The sequence below is a fragment of the Tachyglossus aculeatus genome, chromosome 6 (genome assembly GCF_015852505.1).
Source record: "Tachyglossus aculeatus isolate mTacAcu1 chromosome 6, mTacAcu1.pri, whole genome shotgun sequence".
NCBI lineage: Eukaryota > Metazoa > Chordata > Mammalia > Monotremata > Tachyglossidae > Tachyglossus > Tachyglossus aculeatus.
Genome location: NC_052071.1, coordinates 60025193 through 60044927, shown reverse-complemented (window position 1 = coordinate 60044927; position 19735 = coordinate 60025193). Strand labels below are relative to the sequence as shown.

The following is a 19735-nucleotide window of genomic DNA, read 5'->3' as shown; positions in this document are numbered from 1 at the left end:
CTGGACTATGGGGTTGGGCGGCTGTGCAGCTGAGCGTTGGGGCTGAACCCTGGGGCCACACTATGGGGGTGGGTCACGGAGATGGACTGTGGGGCTGGGCCGTAGAGCCGGACCATAGGGGTGGCCCGTGGAGCCGGGCTGTGGAGTTGCGAGCTCTCCTACCCATCAAGAAGGGCAGGGTCTTTCCTGAGCACAGGCCTGCTTCACTCTCAGCTCCACTTCTCGGGCCTGTCCAGGATTAATAATAATAATAATAATGTTGGTATTTGTTAAGCGCTTACTGTGTGCCAAGCACTGTTCTAAGTCCTGGGGGGAATACAAGGTAATCAAGGTTGTCCCACGTGGGGCTCACAGTCTTAATCCCCATTTTACAGACTAGGGAGCTGAAGCACAGAGAAGTTAAGTGGCTTGCCCAAAGTCACACAACTGACAAGTGGCGGAGCTGGGATTTGAACCCATGACCTCTGACTCCCAAGACCGGGCTCTTGCCACTGAGCCACGATGCCGCACGAGCGCACTCAGTGCTGTATCGGTGCTCCCAGGGCTGTATCAGTAATAATAACAATAATAATAATAATAATAATAATAATAATAATAATAATAATAATAATGTTGGCATTTGTTAAGCGCTTACTATGTGCCAAGCACTGTTCTAAGCACTGGGGTAGATACAGGGTAATCAGGTTGTCCCACATGGGGCTCACAGTTTTAATCCCTATTTTACAGATGAGGAAACTGAGGTGCAGAGAAGTGAAGTGACTTGCCCAAAGTCACACAGCAGATAAGTGGCAGAGCCGGGATTAATAATAATAATAATAATAATAATAATAATAATGGCATTTGTTAAGTGCTTACTATGTGCAAAACACTGTTCTAAGCTCTGGGGAGGTTACAAGGTGATCAGGTTGTCCCACTGGGGGCTCACAATCTTAATCCCCACTTTCCAGATGAGGTAACTGAGGCCCAGAGAAGTGAAGTGACTTGTCCAAAGTCACACAGCTGACAATTGGCGGAGCAGGGATTAGAACCCACTACCTCTGACTCCCAAGCCCGGGTTCTTTCCACTGAGCCACGCTGCTTCTCTTCGCTTTCAGTCATCATCATCATCAATCGTATTTATTGAGCGCTTACTGTGTGCAGAGCACCGTACTAAGCGCTTGGGAAGTACAAATTGGCAACATAGAGAGACAGTCCCTACCCAACAGTGGGCTCACAGTCTAAAAGGGGGAGACAGAGAATCTGGCAGGAGGGATCGTTCTCAGGGCGGCCTTGCCTCCCGCCTGGCAATCCTTCCCAGGGTCAGTCCGCCCTTGGCCTGCGCCCCCGCCTCGCCAGCCGCAGGGATGGCCGGGGGAGTGGGGCACGGCTGGGGCCGTTGGCGCGTCGGTTTTTCGGTGATGAAGGGCAGCAGAGCGCACTTAATCCATCAATCCATTAACGAGCCCGGCTATTGATTGCCTACTGTGTGCATGGCGCTGGACTCACAAACAATAAAATTCTGGAACAAAGTCAGTTTCCCCGAACTGGAGCCCTGCTCGCCTCATCGCAGCTATGCTGGATGGCCTACATAAGGAGAATGGGCAACAGCAGGGTAATAATAAGAACAACAACAGCGACAACAATAATAACAATAGCAATAATAATAATCTGTGGTAGTTGTTGAGCTCTTATTATTCATTCATTCATTCAATTGTATTTATTGAGCATTCCCGAGAGACTGTCTCTATATGTTGCCAGCTTGTACTTCCCAAGCGCTTAGTACAGTGCTCTGCACCCAGTAAGCGCTCAATAAATGCGATTGATTGATTGATTGATTGAGCGCTTTCTGTGTGCAGAGCACTGTACTAAGCGCTTGGGAAGTACAAGTTGGCAACATCTAGAGACGGTCCCTACCCAACAGTGGGCTCACAGTCTAGAAGGGGGAGACAGACAACAAAACAAAACATATTAACAAGATAAAATAAATAGAATAAATATGTACAAATAAAATCATAAATAAATAGAGTAATAAATACATACAAACATATATTCATTCATTCAATCGTATTTATTGAGCGCTTACTGTGTGCAGAGCACTGTACAAAGCACTTGGGAAGTACAAGTTGGCAACATATAGAGACGGTCCCTACCCAACAGCAGGCTCACTGTCTAGAAGGGGGAGACAGACAACAAAACAAAACATATTAACAAAATAAAATAAATATGTACAAATAAAATACACAAATAAATAGAGTAATAAATCCGTACAAACATATATACATATATTATGTGCCAAGCACTGGGGAAGATTCAAGTTAATAGGGTAAGGTGCAATCCCTGACCCACACGGGACTCACAGACAGCAGCTGGGTGAACGGCTAAAATTGGGAAATTGGTAAGAAAGAGGAAGTGCTTTAAGGACATGGTAAAATAATAGTAAGTTTTAATAATAGTATTAAGTGCTTACTATGTGCCAGGCATCGTACGAAAACCAAGACTCAGGCAGTGCTGCATCCCAGCTGAAGACTGGGAGTCAGTTATTACAGTTATTAAGAGAAGCAGCGTGGCTCAGTGGAAAGAGCCCGAGCTTTGGAGTCAGAGGTCAGGGGTTCAAATCCCGGCTCTACCAATTGTCAGCTGTGTGACTTTGGGCAAGTCGCTTAACTTCTCTGTGCCTCAGTTCCCTCATCTGTAGAATGGGGATTAAGACCGTGAGCCCCCCGTGGGACAACCTGATCACCTTGTAACCGCCCCAGCGCTTAGAACAGTGCTTTGCACATAGTAAGCACTTAATAAATGCCATTATTATGATTATTTGCACGTAGTAAGCACTTAATAAATGCCATTATTATGATTATTTGCACATAGTAAGCACTTAATAAATGCCATTATTATTATGATTATTTGCACATAGTAAGCACCTAATAAATGCCATTATTATTATTATTATTAGAACCTAAGTCTGGCTCCCAACTCTTTCTATCCATTCATTCAATTGTATCTATTGAACACTTACTGTGTGCAGAGCACTGTATTAAGCGCTTGAAAAACTACAATACAACATGAAACAGTGATAGTCCTTGTCCACATGAGCTCACAGTCTAGAGGTGGGGATACAGACATCAAAACAAATAAATAAAATTACAGATCTGGACATAAGTGCTGTGGGGCTGGAAGCAGAGGGAAGAGCAAAGGGAGTGAGTCTGGGCGATGCAGAAGGGAGTGGGAGATGAGGAAAAGTGGGGCTTTGACTGTAAACTCACTGTGGGCAGGGATTGTTTATTTGTATTAATGTCTGTCTCCCCCTCTAGACCGTGAGTTCGTTGTTGGGTAGGGACCGTCTCTATATGTTTCCAACTTGGACTTCCCAAGCGCTTAGTACAGTGCTCTGCACACAGTAAGCGCTCAATAAATACGACTGAATGAATGAATGAATGAATGAATGAATGAATGTGGACAGGGAGATACCAGTGCTCCATGTTCAGTAAGCGCTCAATAGATACCACTGATTGATTTGCCCAAAGGGAGCTTACAGTCTAGAGCCACTCTGTTCCTCTAACCACCCCCGGACAGTTTTCTCTGCTCCGGACCTCTCTCCCGGCCCCTGCCATTTCTTCGCTTTGCTGCTCAAGGCCCAAGCCCTCAGATTAAACCAAAATAGCCTCCTGGCTCTTAAGGAAGGTCTCAGAGAGTTCCCGCCAGCTACTGATTAGACTGTGTCAGCACCAACCCGTGTGGGGAGACGGAAGACAGGCTGTGTGGGGGCAGTGGGAGGAGACACCAGGCCGGCTCTCCGCCGGCATTCCCAGCCCCACAAGGAGCAGCCTGGCTGAGAGGGTAAGGGGCTGGGGGGCCGGACACCCAGTTCTAGTCCCAACTCTGCCCCTTGAGCGACCTCAGACAAGCCACTTAACTTCTCTGAGCCTCAGTTTGCACAGCTGTGAAATGAGGAGATTGCTTCCTGTCTCTCTCCCTGTCCACCCCCACTGGGCTGCCTTGAGGCGGGAGGGTGATCAGGGGTGTGAAAGCCCTCAAGGGAAACAGTCCAAGGGGTTAGGGTTGTCTCCGTGAACACTGGACGCGAGTGTCTTATCCCCTGGTCCGCGGCCTGCCCTTGACCGCACCCTTGGCTGTTCCCCACGGCCCCTGACCCGCCCCTGTCCCCCCAGGATCATCTCCTGCGCCATGAGCATGAAGAGCTACGTAGAGGCCAACATCTCCCAGAAGTCCCACACCACAGTCAAGTACTTCCTGAAGATGTGGAGCAACGTGAGCGAGACCCTCATCTTCATCTTCCTCGGCGTCTCCACCGTCGGGGACAACCACGAGTGGAGCTGGCCGTACATCGGATTCACTGTCCTCTTCTGCCTTATCTGGAGAGCGCTCGGTACTGGGGCAACCAGCGAAGGGGCAGGAGGGAACCTGGAACTGGGGGCGGGAAAGCGTATGGTACCCAGGGAACCGGGAAAGGGCAGGGGGAATGCTTGGGACTGGGTGGAGGGGGAAGAGCTAAGGGGAAGGGTCAAAGAGGGGCGGGAGAACACTTGGTACTGGAAGGTCCAGAGGCTTTGGAGAGGTCATTCAATATTGCAAGGAGAGGGGAGCTTGGGGCGTGTGGATCACTCTGGTCTGGTCTGAGTGTCCATTTTTCCATCTGGGAAGAACAAAATGGAAGAGGAGGGAGCATGGCAGTGTGACAATCCATGAACTGTCCATCACATGATTCAGCTGCCCAGGAATATGTCGCAGCAAAGCCACATTGTGTCTCTGGAGACGAAACCCTGTATCAGTTCATTAGCATTGCACGCGGAGCTGACCGAAGGGTCTTCCGATTCACTGGTACCCCGTGTCTTACGGAAGCAGGGACTGGTATGCTGGACAATAATAATGAACTGATAGAGGTTTTCTGGCAGAAACCCAGAGATGGCATACACAAGTAGAAAAGGGCAAGGCTCACGCACCAGCTCCAGGGGCTGCTCCCCTGGTCCCTACTTCCCTCCCCACTGTCGCCCCCGAAGCTGTGATGGGAATTTTGGTTAGCATAGGGTCCCAGAGGGAGGTCAGAAGGTGCGGCTGACATTTCTAGCAGAGCCCATGGTGGTCCCTCCTCGCTGGCCCAAGCTGACCCCCTTCCCGGCCCGCCCCCAACTCTCACCTCCTCACCACCACCCCCTCTCTGCTCTCTCTCCCCTGCCGCGGGCGGTCCGGCCCGTGAACCCAGGAGTCCTGGTGCTGACCTTCTTCGTGAACAAGTTCCATGTGAACACGGTGACCCCGAAGGACCAGTTCATCATCGCCTATGGGGGGCTGCGGGGGGCCATCTGCTTCTCCCTCGTCTTCCTGCTCCCCAATTTCCGCCACAAGAAGCTCTTCATTGCAGCCACCACAGTGGTGATTCTCTTCACCGTCTTTGTGCAGGTGTGTGTCTGGTTTTTTTTGGGGGGGGTGGGTGGAGGGGTTCCACAGCCTTGGAGGTCACAACCACGGAGGGGTCAGTCATGGGGGCCTCTTCAGATGTGGAGTGTCGCAGACCCCAAAGATCATGGACACGGGGACGTGGATGTGAAGGGATCATGGACTCAGGGGGATCACGGACAATAATAATAATAATTATCGTATATATTAAGCATTTACTATGTGCCAGGCACGTTCTAAGCGTTGGGGTAGATAATCAGGTTGGACACAGTCCAGCATAAGGGCTCACACTCTTAATCCCCATTTGACAGAAGAGGGAATTGAGGCCCAGAGAAATGAAGTGACTTGCTCAAGGTCACACAGCAGAGAAGTGTCAGAGTCGGGGTTACAACCTATGACCTTCTGCCTCCCCTCTGCACACAGTAAGTGCTCAATAAATACGATTGAATGAAAGAATGAATAGGCCATACTGTTTCTCTATCCAGCGTGGCTCAGTGGAAAGAGCTCGGGCTTTGGAGTCAGAGGTCATGGGTTCGAATCCCAGCTCTGCCGCTTGTCGGCTGTGTGACTTTGGGCAAGTCACTTAACTTCTCTGGGCCTCAGTTACCTCATCTGTAAAATGGAGATTAAGATTATGAGCCCCACATGGGACAAACTGATCACTTGGTATTCTCCCCAGTGCTTAGAACAGTGCTTTGCACATAGCAAGCACTTAACAAATACCACAATTATTATTATTATTATTATTATTATTATTGTTATTTTTATTACCAGGCCAGTGATCTATCCACTAGGTCATGCTGCTTCCCTATATAAGGGATTTGGACACCGGAGGTAGTGGATATGAGGTGACGGTCCCAGGGAAGCATGGACATGAGGGGGTCACAGACACGGGGTTGAGGACACTAGGGGTTTGTGGACATAGGGGGGTCACGGATTGGGGGGGCCGTGGACACAGCAGGTGGTGGATATTCATTCAGTCGTATTTATTGAGAGCTTACTGTGTGCAGAGCACTGTACTAAGTGCTTGGGAAGTACAAGTTGGAAACATATAGAGACGGTCCCTACCCAACAGTGGATGTGAGGTGACAGTCCTGGGGGTCGTGGACATGAGGAGTCAAAGACACGGGGGATTGTGGGCTTGAGGTGACAGTCACGGAGGGGATGTCCACCCACTGGGGGGTAAGGGGGGTAAGGGGCAGACATATGGAGGTCATGATGCTGTCCCCTAAAGCCTGACATCAGGGAGGGTTTCCACTGCCAAATTTTCTCCCACTCCATCCTCCGTCCCCCCGGGGGTGATACCGCCAAGCCTCCTCGCCCGTGCCCCCGCAGGGGGATGAGAAGCAGCGTGGCTCAGTGGAAAGAGCCCGGACATGGGAATCAGAGGTCATGGGTTCTAAATCCGGCTCCACCTCTTGTCAGCTGTGTGACTTTGGGCAAGCCACTTCACTTCTCTGGGCCTCAGTCACCTCGTCTGGAAAATGGGGATGAAGACTGTGAGCCCCACGTGGGACAACCTGATCACCTTGTATCCCCCCCAGAGCTTAGAACAGTGCTTGGCACATAGTAAGCGCTTAACAGGGAAGCAGTGTGGCTTGGCGGAAAGGGCCCGGGCTTGGGAGTCAGAGGTCAGAGGTTCAAATCCCGGCTACGCCACTTGTCAGCTGTGTGACTTTGGGCAAGTCACTTCACTTCTCTGGGCCTCAGTTCCCTCATCTGTAAAATGGGGGTTAAGACTGTGAGCCCCATGTGGGACGTGATTACCCTGGATCCACCCCGGCGCTCAGAACAGTGCTTGGCACATAGTAAGCGCTTAACAAACACCAGCATTATTATTATTTTGAGCCCGCTGTTGAGTAGTGACCGTCTCTATATGTTGCCAACTTGTCCTTCCCAAGCGCTTAGTACAGTGCTCTGCACACAGGAAGCGCTCAATAAATACGATTGAATGAATGAATGAATGATGATGATGATGATGATGATGATGGAGTTGTTGGCCAAGTTTTCTCTCGTGAGGCGCCAGCGCCCCCTGGCGGCCACCGAGAGGCCCCGGGCGCTTCCCTCTGTCTCCACGCTGGGTCTTCTCATTCATTCATTCATTCATTCATTCATTCATTCAATCTGTGTGCAGAGCACTGTACTAAGCGCTTGGGAAGTACAAGTTGGCAACATATAGAGACGGTCCCTACCCAACAGTGGGCTCATTCTCCCATCCAGTGACCTGGGCAGGGGGGTGCTCAGTAATCATAATGATGGCATTTATTAAGCGCTTACTATGTGCAAAGCACTGTTCTAAGCGCTGGGGAATAATAATAATAATAATAATAATAATGTTGGTATTTGTTAAGCGCTTACTATGTGCAAGGCACTGTTCTAAGCGCTGGGGTAGATACAAGGTAATCACGTTGTCCCACGTGGGACTCACAGTCTTCATCCCCATTTTACAGATGAGGGAACTGAGGTCCAGAGAAGTGAAGTGACTTGCCCAAAGTCGCATAGCTGACAAGTGGCAGAGCCGGGATTTGAACCCACGACAGATGACTCCAAAGCCCGTGCTCTTTCCACTGAGCCACGCCCACGTGGGGGCTCACGGTCTTCATCCCCCTTTTACAGAGGAGGCAACTGAGGCCCAGAGAAGTGAAGTGACTTGCCCAAAGTCACACAGCTAAGTGACAATTTGGATGAATTTATTACTCTATTTTATTTGTGCACATTTATTCTATTTATTTTATTTTGTCAATATGTTTTGTTTTGTTCTCTGTCTCCCCCTTCTAGACTGCGAGCCCACTGTTGGGTAGGGACCGTCTCTATCTGTTGCCAACTTGTACGTCCCAAGCGCTTAGTGCAGTGCTCAGCACCTAGTAAGCGCTCAATAAATACGATTGAATGTATGAAGGAATGGAGTGGCGGAGCCGGGATTTGAACTCGTGATCTCTCACTCCAAAGCCCGTGCTCTTTTTCACTGAGCCATGCAGTAGGTAGCCCCTCTGCGGGAGACCAGGAAAAAGAGAGAGAGAGAGAGAGAGAGAGAGAGAGAGAGAGAGAGAGAGAGAGAGAGAGAGAGAGAGAGAGAGAGGAGAGAGAGAGAGAGAGGTGTGTGTCCCCGAAGGACCCCTCCCACCATCATCATCATCAATCGTATTTATTGAGCGCTTACTATGTGCAGAGCACTGTACTAAGCGCTTGGGAAGTACAAATTGGCAACATATAGAGACAGTCCCTACCCAACACTGGGCTCACAGTCTAAAAGGGGGAGACAGAGAACAAAACCAAACATACTAACAAAATAAAATAAATAGAATAGATATGTACAAGTAAAATAAAAAAAATAAATAGAGTAATAAATATGTACAAACATATATACAAGCAAAATAAATAAATAAATAAATAGAGTAATAAATATGTACAAACATATATACATATATACAGCCCCCGTCCCCTTAACTCAGAAGAGAAGGAGGCTGCAAATGCAAATATGTTGCCAACTTGTACTTCCCAAGCGCTTAGTCCAGTGCTCTGCACACAGTAAGCGCTCAATAAATTCACTCATTCATTCAATCTTATTTATTGAGCACTTATTGTGTGCAGAGCACTGGACTAAGCGCTCGGGAAGTACAAGTCGGCAACATAGGCGGTTCCTACCCAACAACGGGCCCACAGTATAGAAGGGGGAGACTGACAACAAAACAAAACAGGCAGACAGGTGTCAAGTCGTCAGAACAAATAGAATTAAAGCTAAATGCACATCATTAACAAAATAGAATAGTAAATACGTACAAGTAAAATAGAGTGATAAATCAGTACAAACATATATACAGGGGCTATGGGGAGGGGAAGGAGGTAGGGCGAGGGGGATGGGGAGGAGGAGAGGAAAAAGGGGGCACGATTGAATGAATGAATGGGGGCGGGGGGAGGGAGCTGCAGCTCTCTGTGTTAATAATAATAATAATAATAATAATAATAATAACAATAACATTTGTTAAGCTCTTACTATGTGCAAAGCACTGTTCTAAGCGCTGGGGAGGTTACAAGGTGATCAGGTTATCCCATGGGGGGATCACAGTCTTAATCCCCCTTTTAGACTGTGAGCCCACTGTTGGGTAGGGACCGTCTCTATACGTTGCCAACTTGTACTTCCCAAGACCTTAGTACAGTGCTCTGCACACAGTAAGCGCTCAATAAATATGATTGAATGAATGAATGAATGACTCCCCATTTTACAGATGAGGGAACTGAGGCCCAGAGAAGTGAAGTGACTTGCCCAAAGTCACCCAGCTGACAATTGGCGGAGCCGGGATTTGAACCCATGAACTCTGACTCCAAAGCCCGGGCTCTTTCCACTGAGCCACGTGTGTTCTGTCAGCCCCTCAAATCTCCCCCAAATTTAGATGGACTCCTTGGGGATTTCCCTCGAAGGGCTGGTTGTGCCGTGGAGACCATCTACAAGAATCTGCGGAGACCTCTATTTTACTTGTACATATCTATTTATTTTATTTTGTTAGTATGTTTGGTTTTGTTTTCTGTCGCCCCCTTTTAGACTGTGAGCCCACTGTTGGGTAGGGACTGTCTCTATATGTTGCCAACTTGGACTTCCCAAGTGCTTAGTACAGTGCTCTGCACACAGTAAGTGCTCAATAAATATGATTGATTGATTGATTGATTACTCCTCCTCCTCACTGTACCTTCCCCGCCCTGCCCTCCGGGCCACTAACCCTTAGGGACTTATGAGAAGCTTAATAAATGTCAACAATCAGCAAAAAGGCAAGGTAAGCAAGAGGAGGGCAAGCCCCTTGGTTAGGCTAAGAATCGGCGGCTGGCCTGCTTGACCGTTCCCTTGTCCGCAGCTGATGGACGGTTTCCCGCAACCAGGCCTGTGTCTTTACCGTCCCCTCTCTGACACAGTCTGCTAAGTGCTTAGTACAGCGCTTTACACGCAGTAAGTCCTCAATAAACACAAGAGGGAAGGTCAATCTGCTCGTCCGATGCCGCTGAGGGAGGCCCCCAGACTCACATTCAGGGCTGAGGAGGTCTTGGAGCTAGTGGGAGGGTGATCATTTAGGGGCTTCTCAGGGGTGGGACTGCAAGAGCCCAGGGCCCCACCCATGGTTTGCCCACATATGCGGGTCTATGCATGTGTGCACACACATATGCAGGGATGTGCACGTGTATTCGTTCATTCAATCGTATTTATTGAGCGCTTACTGTGTGCAGAGCACTGTACTAAGCACTTCATCATCATCATCATCATCAATCGTATTTACTGAGCGCTTACTGTGTGCAGAGCACTGTACTAAGCCCTTGGGAAGTACAAGTTGGTAGCATATAGAGACGGTCCCTACCCAATAGCGGGCTCACAGTCTAGAAGGGGGAGACAGACAGCAAAACAAAACATATTAACAAAATAAAATAAATGGAATAAATATGTACAAATAGAGTAGTAAATACATACAAACATATATACATATATACACGTATACTATATTATTATAGTAATAATAATAATAATAATAATGGCATTCATTCATTCATTCATTCAATCGTATTTATTGAGCGCTTACTGTGTGCAGGGCACTGTACTAAGCACTTGGGAAGTACAAGTTGGTAACATATAGAGACAGTCCCTGCCCAACAGCAGGCTCACAGTCTAGAAGGGGGAGACAGACAACAAAACAAAACATATTAACAAAATAAAATAAATGGAATAAATATGTACAAATAGAGTAGTAAATACATACAAACATATATACATATATACACGTATACTATATTATTATAGTAATAATAATAATAATAATAATGACATTTATTCATTCATTCATTCAATCGTATTTATTGAGCGCTTACTGTGTGCAGAACACTGTACTAAGCGCTTGGGAAGTCCAAGTTGGCAACATATAGAGACGGTCCCTACCCAATAGCGGGCTCAAAGTCTAGAAGGGGGAGACAAACCAAACAAAACACGTGGACAGGTGTCAACGTATATGTAGGTAGATGCATGGGTGTACATGTTTGCCCCTTAGGGAATGACCATCCGCCCCCTCGTTGACTTGTTGGACGTCACACGAAGAAGAGACACCTCTCCCACGGTCAGCGAGCAGATTCACATGCGGGTAGGTGGCTCCCCTCGGCCTTCTCTGGCCGGGGTGTCCGTCAGTCCTCCCGTCCTTCGGCCCGTCCGTCCATCTATCTGTCTGTCCATCTGCCCGCCTGGCCACCTCTGTCACGGCCTGGTCCATCCAGCATCCCACCACCTGCGAAGACCTGAGGCCTGATGGCCCCCCGAGGGCGGGGGTGGCAGGGGAAGGAGCGGGTCTGAGGGGGCTTGGGAGACACCCTTCCCCCTGACCCTCAGTGCCCGCTGAGAGCCAGAAAGAAACAAGTGATCACAGAACCAACCACCTAAACTGACTGGGTGGTTGTTCTGAGCATCCCTGGGTGGGTGAGACGTCACATGACTGAGTGGCCACGCTGTTGTGCCCTTCTTGCTGGCCGCCCGAGCCCCACCTCCTCTCTCCTCTTTCAGTTCTTGGACCACTTGCTGGCCGGCATCGAGGACATTTCGGGACACTGGGGCCAGTACTACTGGAAGGACAAGTACGGTCCGGTCGGGAGCTGGGGGCTGGGAGTCAGGAGGGGCCACGGGCTGGGAGGGGGCCGGTAGCCTGACAGAACGGCCCCATTTCTTCCTCCACTGCATCTCCCTGGGGTCCGAGCTGAGCGTCTGTGAAGGGCATCAGGCCGGGGGCCGAGCGGGGATCCCCTCATCTCCTCACCCCCAGGGTGGGACGGGGCCGGGTTGCCCCGGAGCCCCCCAAAGCTGCAGGGATGGACAACCAGGAGTTGCGTGGATGGGACGGGGGCCCAAGAGCCTGCTTGTCTGTCCCTCAGCCCCGGTCTGGCCTCATCCTGAGCCACGGGCGGCTTATAACACATGGGCCGCATCCATCTTACCTCCTTCTCTTCCCCACAGCACCTGTATATATGTATATATGTTTGTACATATTTATTACTCTATTTATTAATTCATTTTACTGGTACACATCTATTCTATCTATTTTATTTTGTTCGTATGTTTGGTTTTGTTCTCTGTCTCCCCCTTTTAGACTGTGAGCCCACTGTTGGTTAGGGACTGTCTCTAGATGTTGCCAACTTGGACTTCCCAAGTGCTTAATACAGTGCTCTGCACACAGTAAGTGCTCAATAAATACGATTGATTGATTAATTGATTGATCCAGGCCCAACACTGGCCCCGGGGCAAAGATGAACCGGCCCGGAGCTGGTGAGGTCCGGGACTTCTACAGCCAGGGTCCCCAGGTGGGGAGCTGAGATCTCTGAGCAGATGCAACCGCCTCAGTGCCAGCCCCTGCTAGGCCCCTGCCGGATGCCCTTCCAGCCCCATGCGATACTCTCCAGGGACGTTCATCCCACGGTTCCGACTGTTTCAAGGTCCCTCTTGGCATCTGGCTGTTTCATAGCTTCCCGCCGGGTAAAATAACAGCTGGGGCAGTGCTGGAAACCCACGGCTAGGGTGGCAGGGGTTAATTCATTCATTCATTCAGTCAGTCGTATTTATTGAGCACTTACTGTGTGCAGAGCACTGTACTGAGCACTTGGGAAGTACACTTTGGCAACATATAGAGACAGTCCCTACCTGACGCGGGCTCACAGTCTAGAAGGAGGAGACAGACCACAACAAAACATGTGGACAGGTGTCAAGTCATCAGAATAAATAGAAATAAAGCTAGATGCACATCATTAACAAAATAAATAGGATAGTAAATACGTACAAGTAAAATAAATAGAGTAATAAATCTGTACAAACATATATACAGGTGCTGTGGGGCGGGGAAGGAGGTAGGGCGGGGGGGATTGGGAGGAGGGGAGGAAAAAGGGGGCTCAGTGTGGGAAGGCCTCTTGGAGGAGGTGAGATTTCAGTTATGCTTAGAGACCTAAGCGGTAACAGTGGGTTTGAATGAAAGTGCTGGAGATGGCAGCTACTCTGGCTGGTCAAGGAGGAACATCAGGGCAAAGGCAGCCTCAATACCCTCAGAGTTCATGCCTGCTTCCCCATTTCCTTTTTGGTTCCCTGAACCGCGGCCCTGCCTCCTTAAGCTCCAGAAAATGAAAAGTTCTTGCTATTTGTCGTTGCTGCCGCTGTTGGTTGCTTGTGAGCAGTCTTTTAGACTGTGAGCCCACTGTTGGGTAGGGACTGTTTCTATATGTTGCCAACTTGTACTTCCTAAGTGCTTAGTACAGTGCTCTGCACACAGTAAGCGCTCAATAAATACGATTGATTGATTGATTGATTGATTGATTGTGAGCACCCCGGCTGCAAGGGCCCAGCCCTGGCTCCAGCGGGGTCCGACCGTCTGTCCCCGTCCGGGTGTCCGGCAGGTTGGAGTCTTTCAACAGCAGGTATCTGCAGAGGGTACTGCTGAGAGACTGGGGACAGCCAAGGTCCAGCATCGTGCTGCTGTACGAGAAGCTGGAGCGGAAGCACGCCATCGAGCTGGCCGAATCGGGCCGGCTGCTGCACTCGTACCCCGGTGCCTCTCCGATGTGAGTCGTCCTGAAATCCGGCCTGCTGCAGCTCGGGGCTTCAGTCCTCCCCGGGGCTGCCACTGCAGCCTCCCACCCAGTCTCAGTCCGCCTTGACAAAGGGGAGGGCGAAGCGGGGCACTGTTGTGAAGCCCTGCGTCACACACGGGGGTAGATGCAGGATAATAATAATAATAATGATGATGGCATGTATTAAGCGCTTACTATGTGCAAAGCGCTGTTCTAAGCACTGGGGAGGATACAAGGTGATCAGGTTGTCCCGCCAGGGGCTCACAGTCTAAATCCCCATTTTACAGATGAGGTAACTGGGCACAGAGAAGTGAAGTGACTTGCCCAAAGTCACACAGCTGACAGTTAGTGGAGCCGGGATTTGAACCCATGACCTCTGACTCCAAAGCCCGGGCTCTTTTCCACTGAGCCACACTGCTTCTCTAGTAATAGAATGGACACAGCCCATGACCTCCATGGGCGTGCAGTCTAAGAGGGCAGGAGAGCAGGGTCAGAGATCATGGGTTCAAATCCCCACTCTGCCACTTGTCAGCTGTGTGACTTTGGGCAAGTCACTTAACTTCTCTGTGCCTCAGTTCCCTCATTTGTAAAATGGGGATTAAGACTGAGAGCCCCCCGTGGGACAACCTGATCGCCTTGTATCTCTCCCAGCACTTCGAACAGTGCTTTGCACATAGTAAGCACTTAATAAATGCCATAATAATAATAATAATTATTATTATTATCCCCATTTTGCACATGAGGAAACAGAGCTAGAGTAGTTATATGACCTGCCCAAGGTCACACAGAAGGCCCGGTCTCCTGACTCCCGATTCCACGTCTCCATCGAGGCCACAATGTCTCCTGTTGGTCTGCCAGTCAATTGTATTTATTGAGTACTTATTATGGGCAGATCATTCGGGAGAATACAACAATAAACAGCGACCTCCAGCCTGCCCACAGTGAGTTTAGAGTCTAGAGGGAAATAAACTATCGCCTGAATAGGGACGTGAACCCTGGACCCTCAGATGACTGAACTACCGCCGTCTGCATGGCAGGGGCAGGTCAGGGTGGGGGAAGGTCAGGGAATTGGGCGCGACTGGAAGTGGGGCCCCAGCGATGTTCCTGGATGAATGTTTTTCTTTGTAGTCCGCAGGAGGCCCCGGCGGCCCCTCCTGCGATGGCCCTGAACCCTGCCCTGATGGCAGACGTCCAGAAGATTCTGGCCACCGGCCTCTACAAGATCCGGAGAATGGTGAGGCATCAGGCCCGGGCCTCTTGGCACACGGTCAGCCCTGCGGGGCCCCAGACTCCATAGCCGGGCCTTCAGCGAGGAGTCAGGGGTGTGGGAGCGTGAGGATGGGGCCGAGGCCGGGGTGAGATTGTAGTGGCCGGCCTGGAGCCGCTGGTGTTTCCTTGGGTTGGAAAGGCAATGCGCAAATACCATGAAGCTCAGGGCATGAGGCGAAGGGAGCACAGGCAGCCCGGGGATCCAGTGGGGTGGGCTCTGGGAGCTGTCACTGGTTTCGTGACTGTCACGCATTGGCAGTGCTGGTGGCAGTTGAGCCCCCCAAAGCTGACTCAGACCTCCATCTTGAGCTTGCCTGTGTTTGTGACAGAAATCTTTAGAGAATTTCTCTCAGGGAGCTCTAGGGGCTGCCCTGTCCTGGGGGAGAGCCCTGGGGTCCCCCTGTTCCAGCTTAGAGGCCTGGGAATCACCCAGTCCCCAGTGAGAGGCTCAGAGTTAGAGCTCTGGGGGTTGCCCTATCCCAGGTGAGACCCCTGAAGTCCCCCTGGTCCAAGTGAGAACCCCAGGGACAGCCCTATCCCGGCTGAGAGCCCCAGAGGTTGCCCTGTTCTGGGTGAGAGCCCTGAGGGCCGCCCCATCTTGGATGAGAGTCCCGAGGGCCAGGCAAGACAGTGAGGATCATCAGTGTTTGGGGGACGGTTCCCCATTTTCCAAAGATCAGGTTCAAACTGGGGGAGGGGCCAGGTGAGGACAGCCCACCCCCTGGGCTAGGAGAGCCCGTCCAGTCACCGAGAGCTGAGTCCTCCCGGCTCCCGCTCCCCAACTTCCCACCGTGGCTGAGGGATCAGGCTCAGCTGCCCCGCACGACAACCTGAGGGCCATCGCCCGGGACCTGGGTCTCTTCCTATTGAGGATCCCGGGCCGGAGTGGTTCTGCGGCCAGTTATGCTGTGTCCGTGGGGGCGGGAGGGGGTGGGGGTGGGCAGGAACAAGGAGGAAGGCCCCCCAACAGGAGCTGACAGGAGCCGCACGGATGAAGGCCCAAATCCGGTTTGACGGCGAGCGGCCGGGCCTGGGAGCCCACGGGGGTCCGGTGCTCGCTCCTTGAGACTGCTTCCCGGCAATCCTCCCTTTGCCAGGAGCCGGCCTACAACCGGCACACGCTTCCAGGGGTAACAGGGGCGGCGCAGCAGGCCACCGAGATCCTGATCCGCCGGCACAAGAGCCTTCGCCCCAGCATCTCACACAGCGACTCAGACCCCTCTCAGAGTGAGGTACGGGCCGGGGGCCGGGCTAGGGGGTCTGGGGCAGGGGGCTCGGGTGGGTGTCCCTCCCACCGGCTCACTGCCCCGTGACTGTGAAGCTGAGACAAGGTTGTCCGGGTTCAGCTTGCATTCAATTCAGTCGTATCTATTGAGTGCTCACTGTGTGCAGAGTGCTGTACGTTGCAACTGTACTAAACGCTTGGGAGAATACGATATAACAATAAATAGACACATTCACCCCGTGGGAGTGGATATGAGCAAAGAGGTGAAGAGGGAAGAGAAAAGGGCAGAAAGAAGAGAAGGTAAGGAGGATTGAAGAGTGCCAGCTATGGGAGGGTGGGAGGAGAAAGTGGACTGGTAAAGCGGGAATCGATCAATTGTGTTTATTGAACACTTATTCATTCATTCAATCGTGTTTATTGAGCGGTTACTGTGTGCAGAGCACTGTACTAAGCTCTTGGGAAGTACTTACTGTACTAAGCGGTTGGGAGAGCACAATACGACAGGGTTGATAGACAAGTTCCCTGCCCACAACGAGCTTACAGTCTAGAAGAAAAGCAGGTTGAGGGCAGGAGGAGAGAGAAGGTGGGTTAAGTGGGAGGAATACGGTTGGGAAAAATGATTCAGAGGACTGGTTCAAGTTTCCAAGAATCAGTGTAGTGAATTGTTTGTTTATAATTGTATTTGTTAAGCACTTACTAGGTGCCAGGCACTAAAAGATGCAATAGATACAAGGTAATTAGGTTGGATACAGTCCCTGTCCCCTAAGGGGCTCACAATCTCCATTTTACAAATGAGGGAACTGAGTCCCAGAGAAGTGAAGTGGCTTGCCCAAGGTCACACACAGAAAACAAGTGGCGGAGCCAGGATTAGAACTCAAGTCCTTCTAACTCCCAGACCTAGGCTCTATTCTTGAGGCCATGGTTCGGGGACATATAGCCACAACTAGGCAGTTAGGCACCTAGAGAAGCAGCGTGGCTCAGTGGAAAGAGCGTGGGCTTGGGAGTCGGAGGTCATCGGTTCTAATCCCAGCTCTGCCACTTATCAGATGTGTGACTTTGGGCAAGTCACTTCACTTCTCTGTGCCTCAGTTCCCTCATCTGGAAAATGGGGGTTAAGACTGTGAGCCCCATGTGGGGCAACCTGATTGCCTTGTATCCCCCCCAGTGCTTAGAACAGTGCTTGGTACGTAGTAAGCGCTTAACAAATACCAAAATTACTATTATTATTAAAAGGGAGCTATGGAGTGAGGGGAACAGGTTGGGGTAGACCTGCAGGCTGACATTTAAAGCCCTCAATCCCCTTGCCCCCTCCTACATCACCTCACTACTTTCCCACTACATCTCAGCCCGCACAGTTTGTTCCTGAAATGCCAACCTTCTCACTGTACCTCCATCTCATCTATCTTGCCACCTACCTCCCGCTCACAACCCACCTCTGGCCTGAACTGCCCTCCTTCCCTCATATCAATCAATCAATCAATCGTATTTATTGAGCGCTTACTGTGTGCAGAGCACTGTACTAAGCGCTTGGGAAGTACAAGTTGGTAACATATAGAGACAGTCCCTACCCAACAGTGGGCTCACAGTCTAACTGTGAGTCATGCAAGAGACAATGACTCCCCCTTCAAAGCCTTACTTAAGGCACATCTCCTCCAAGAGGCCTTCCCTGACTAAGCCCTCTTTGCCTTTATCTTCAACTCCCTTCTGCGTCGCCCTGACTTGCTCCCTTCATTCATCCCCTCTCCGAGCCCCACAGAACTTATGCACGCATCTTTAACTTATTTATTTCTATTAATGTCTGTTTCCCCTTCTAGACTGTAAGCTCGTTGTGGGCAGGGAATGTGTCTGTTTATTGTTGCATTGTACTCTCCCAAGCGCTTAATACAGTGCTCCGCACACAGTAAGTACTCAATTATTAAGACTGAATGACTGACTGGAGTCCCAGGCCCGGCCGAGCCGGTGCCGGGGGCTGGTCTCCTCTGGCCCACGAGCCCTCAGCCGCTCTCTTCTGGCCCCCAGAATGACCCTCACTGGACACCTCATGCTGCTTCTGGTCGCCAGGGCCAACGGTGCCAGTCTCTCACAGGTAATGAAGGACCCCCTCCAAGTTCCCGGTCAAGCCCCTCTCCCCGAACGGAAACACCCCTCCCAATCCCCTCCCGCTCCCCACGAGTCGGTATCCCACCCCTGGGCCACATCCAGCCCCGGACTCTCCCACTTCATCCCCGCTGCAGTGGGAGACCCGCAGGCCACCCGGAGCCTCCAGTGCGGTCGTTCCAAGTCCACCTGCCTGGCCCTCCCGCCGCTACCGCCCAGCCGCGTCCAGTGGGTCAGCGAAGACGACAACGACGACGACGATGATAAAAGAGTCTAGTGCTCACCTCTCTCCACCCCGTCCTGGCCCTGCTGCTGCCCCATCCCTGCCCTCTTCCCCCACATCTCCGTGTTGCCCCTGTGCCCTCCCCACTGCCATGGAGGAACTCCCTGGGCACCAGACCGTTACCACCCGGGGCAACGGTCTCAGCAGAACCACGGATCAGAGTCGGGCTGTGGGATGGCCCCATCTGTGGGGGGTCAAAGACAGGAAGACACTTCCCCCCAGCAGACTAGGATAAGCTCGCCGTGGCTTGAGCTCCATTTTGCCTCTGGTCAGACTCCGTCAATCCATCCGTCTGATGGATTGCGTGCATTCATTCATTCAATCGTATTTCTTGAGCGCTTACTGTGTGCAGAGCACTGTACTAAGCGAGAGTCCTGGACTGAGCGTTTGGAGGAATACAATAGAACACATAGACAAGACCGATCCTTTCCCTCAAGGAGCTTTCATTCATTCATTCATTCATATTTATTGAGCGCTTACCGTGTGCTGAACACTGTACTAAGCGCTTGGGAAGTACAAGTTGGTGACATATAGAACTGGTCCCTACCCAACAACGGGCTCACAGTATAGAAGGGGGAGACAGACGACAAAACAAAACATGTGGACAGGTGTCAAGTCGTCAGAATAAATAGAATTAAAGCTAAATGCACATCATTTAGAGAAGCAGCGTGGCTTAGTGGAAAGAGCCCGGGCTTTGGAGTCAGAGGTCATGGGCTCAAATCCCGACTCTGCCAATTGCCAACTGTGTGCCTTTGGGCAAGTCACTTCACTTCTCTGGGCCTCAGTTACCTCATTTGTAAAATGGGGATTAAGACTGTGAGCCCCCCATGAGACAACGTGATCACCTTGTAACCTCCCCAATACTTAGAACAGTGCTTTGCACATAGTAAGCACTT

The 19735-nt window shown here is 50.9% G+C and overlaps 1 protein-coding gene across 1 annotated transcript in view; it reads left to right on the top strand.

Annotated features, from left to right (window-relative positions):
* LOC119929616 (sodium/hydrogen exchanger 2-like) overlaps window positions 1-19313 on the top strand; it is a 34343-nt gene extending 15030 nt beyond the window's left edge. The window contains exons 5-13 of the mRNA XM_038747791.1: window positions 4149-4366; window positions 5201-5397; window positions 11418-11507; window positions 11921-11991; window positions 13792-13956; window positions 15094-15199; window positions 16332-16466; window positions 18479-18545; window positions 18694-19313. Of these exons, the coding sequence (XP_038603719.1) occupies window positions 4149-4366; window positions 5201-5397; window positions 11418-11507; window positions 11921-11991; window positions 13792-13956; window positions 15094-15199; window positions 16332-16466; window positions 18479-18545; window positions 18694-18833 (1189 nt within the window). The 3' untranslated portion in view covers window positions 18834-19313. The remainder of the gene's footprint in view (window positions 1-4148; window positions 4367-5200; window positions 5398-11417; window positions 11508-11920; window positions 11992-13791; window positions 13957-15093; window positions 15200-16331; window positions 16467-18478; window positions 18546-18693) is intronic.
* Window positions 19314-19735: the final 422 nt, after the last annotated feature.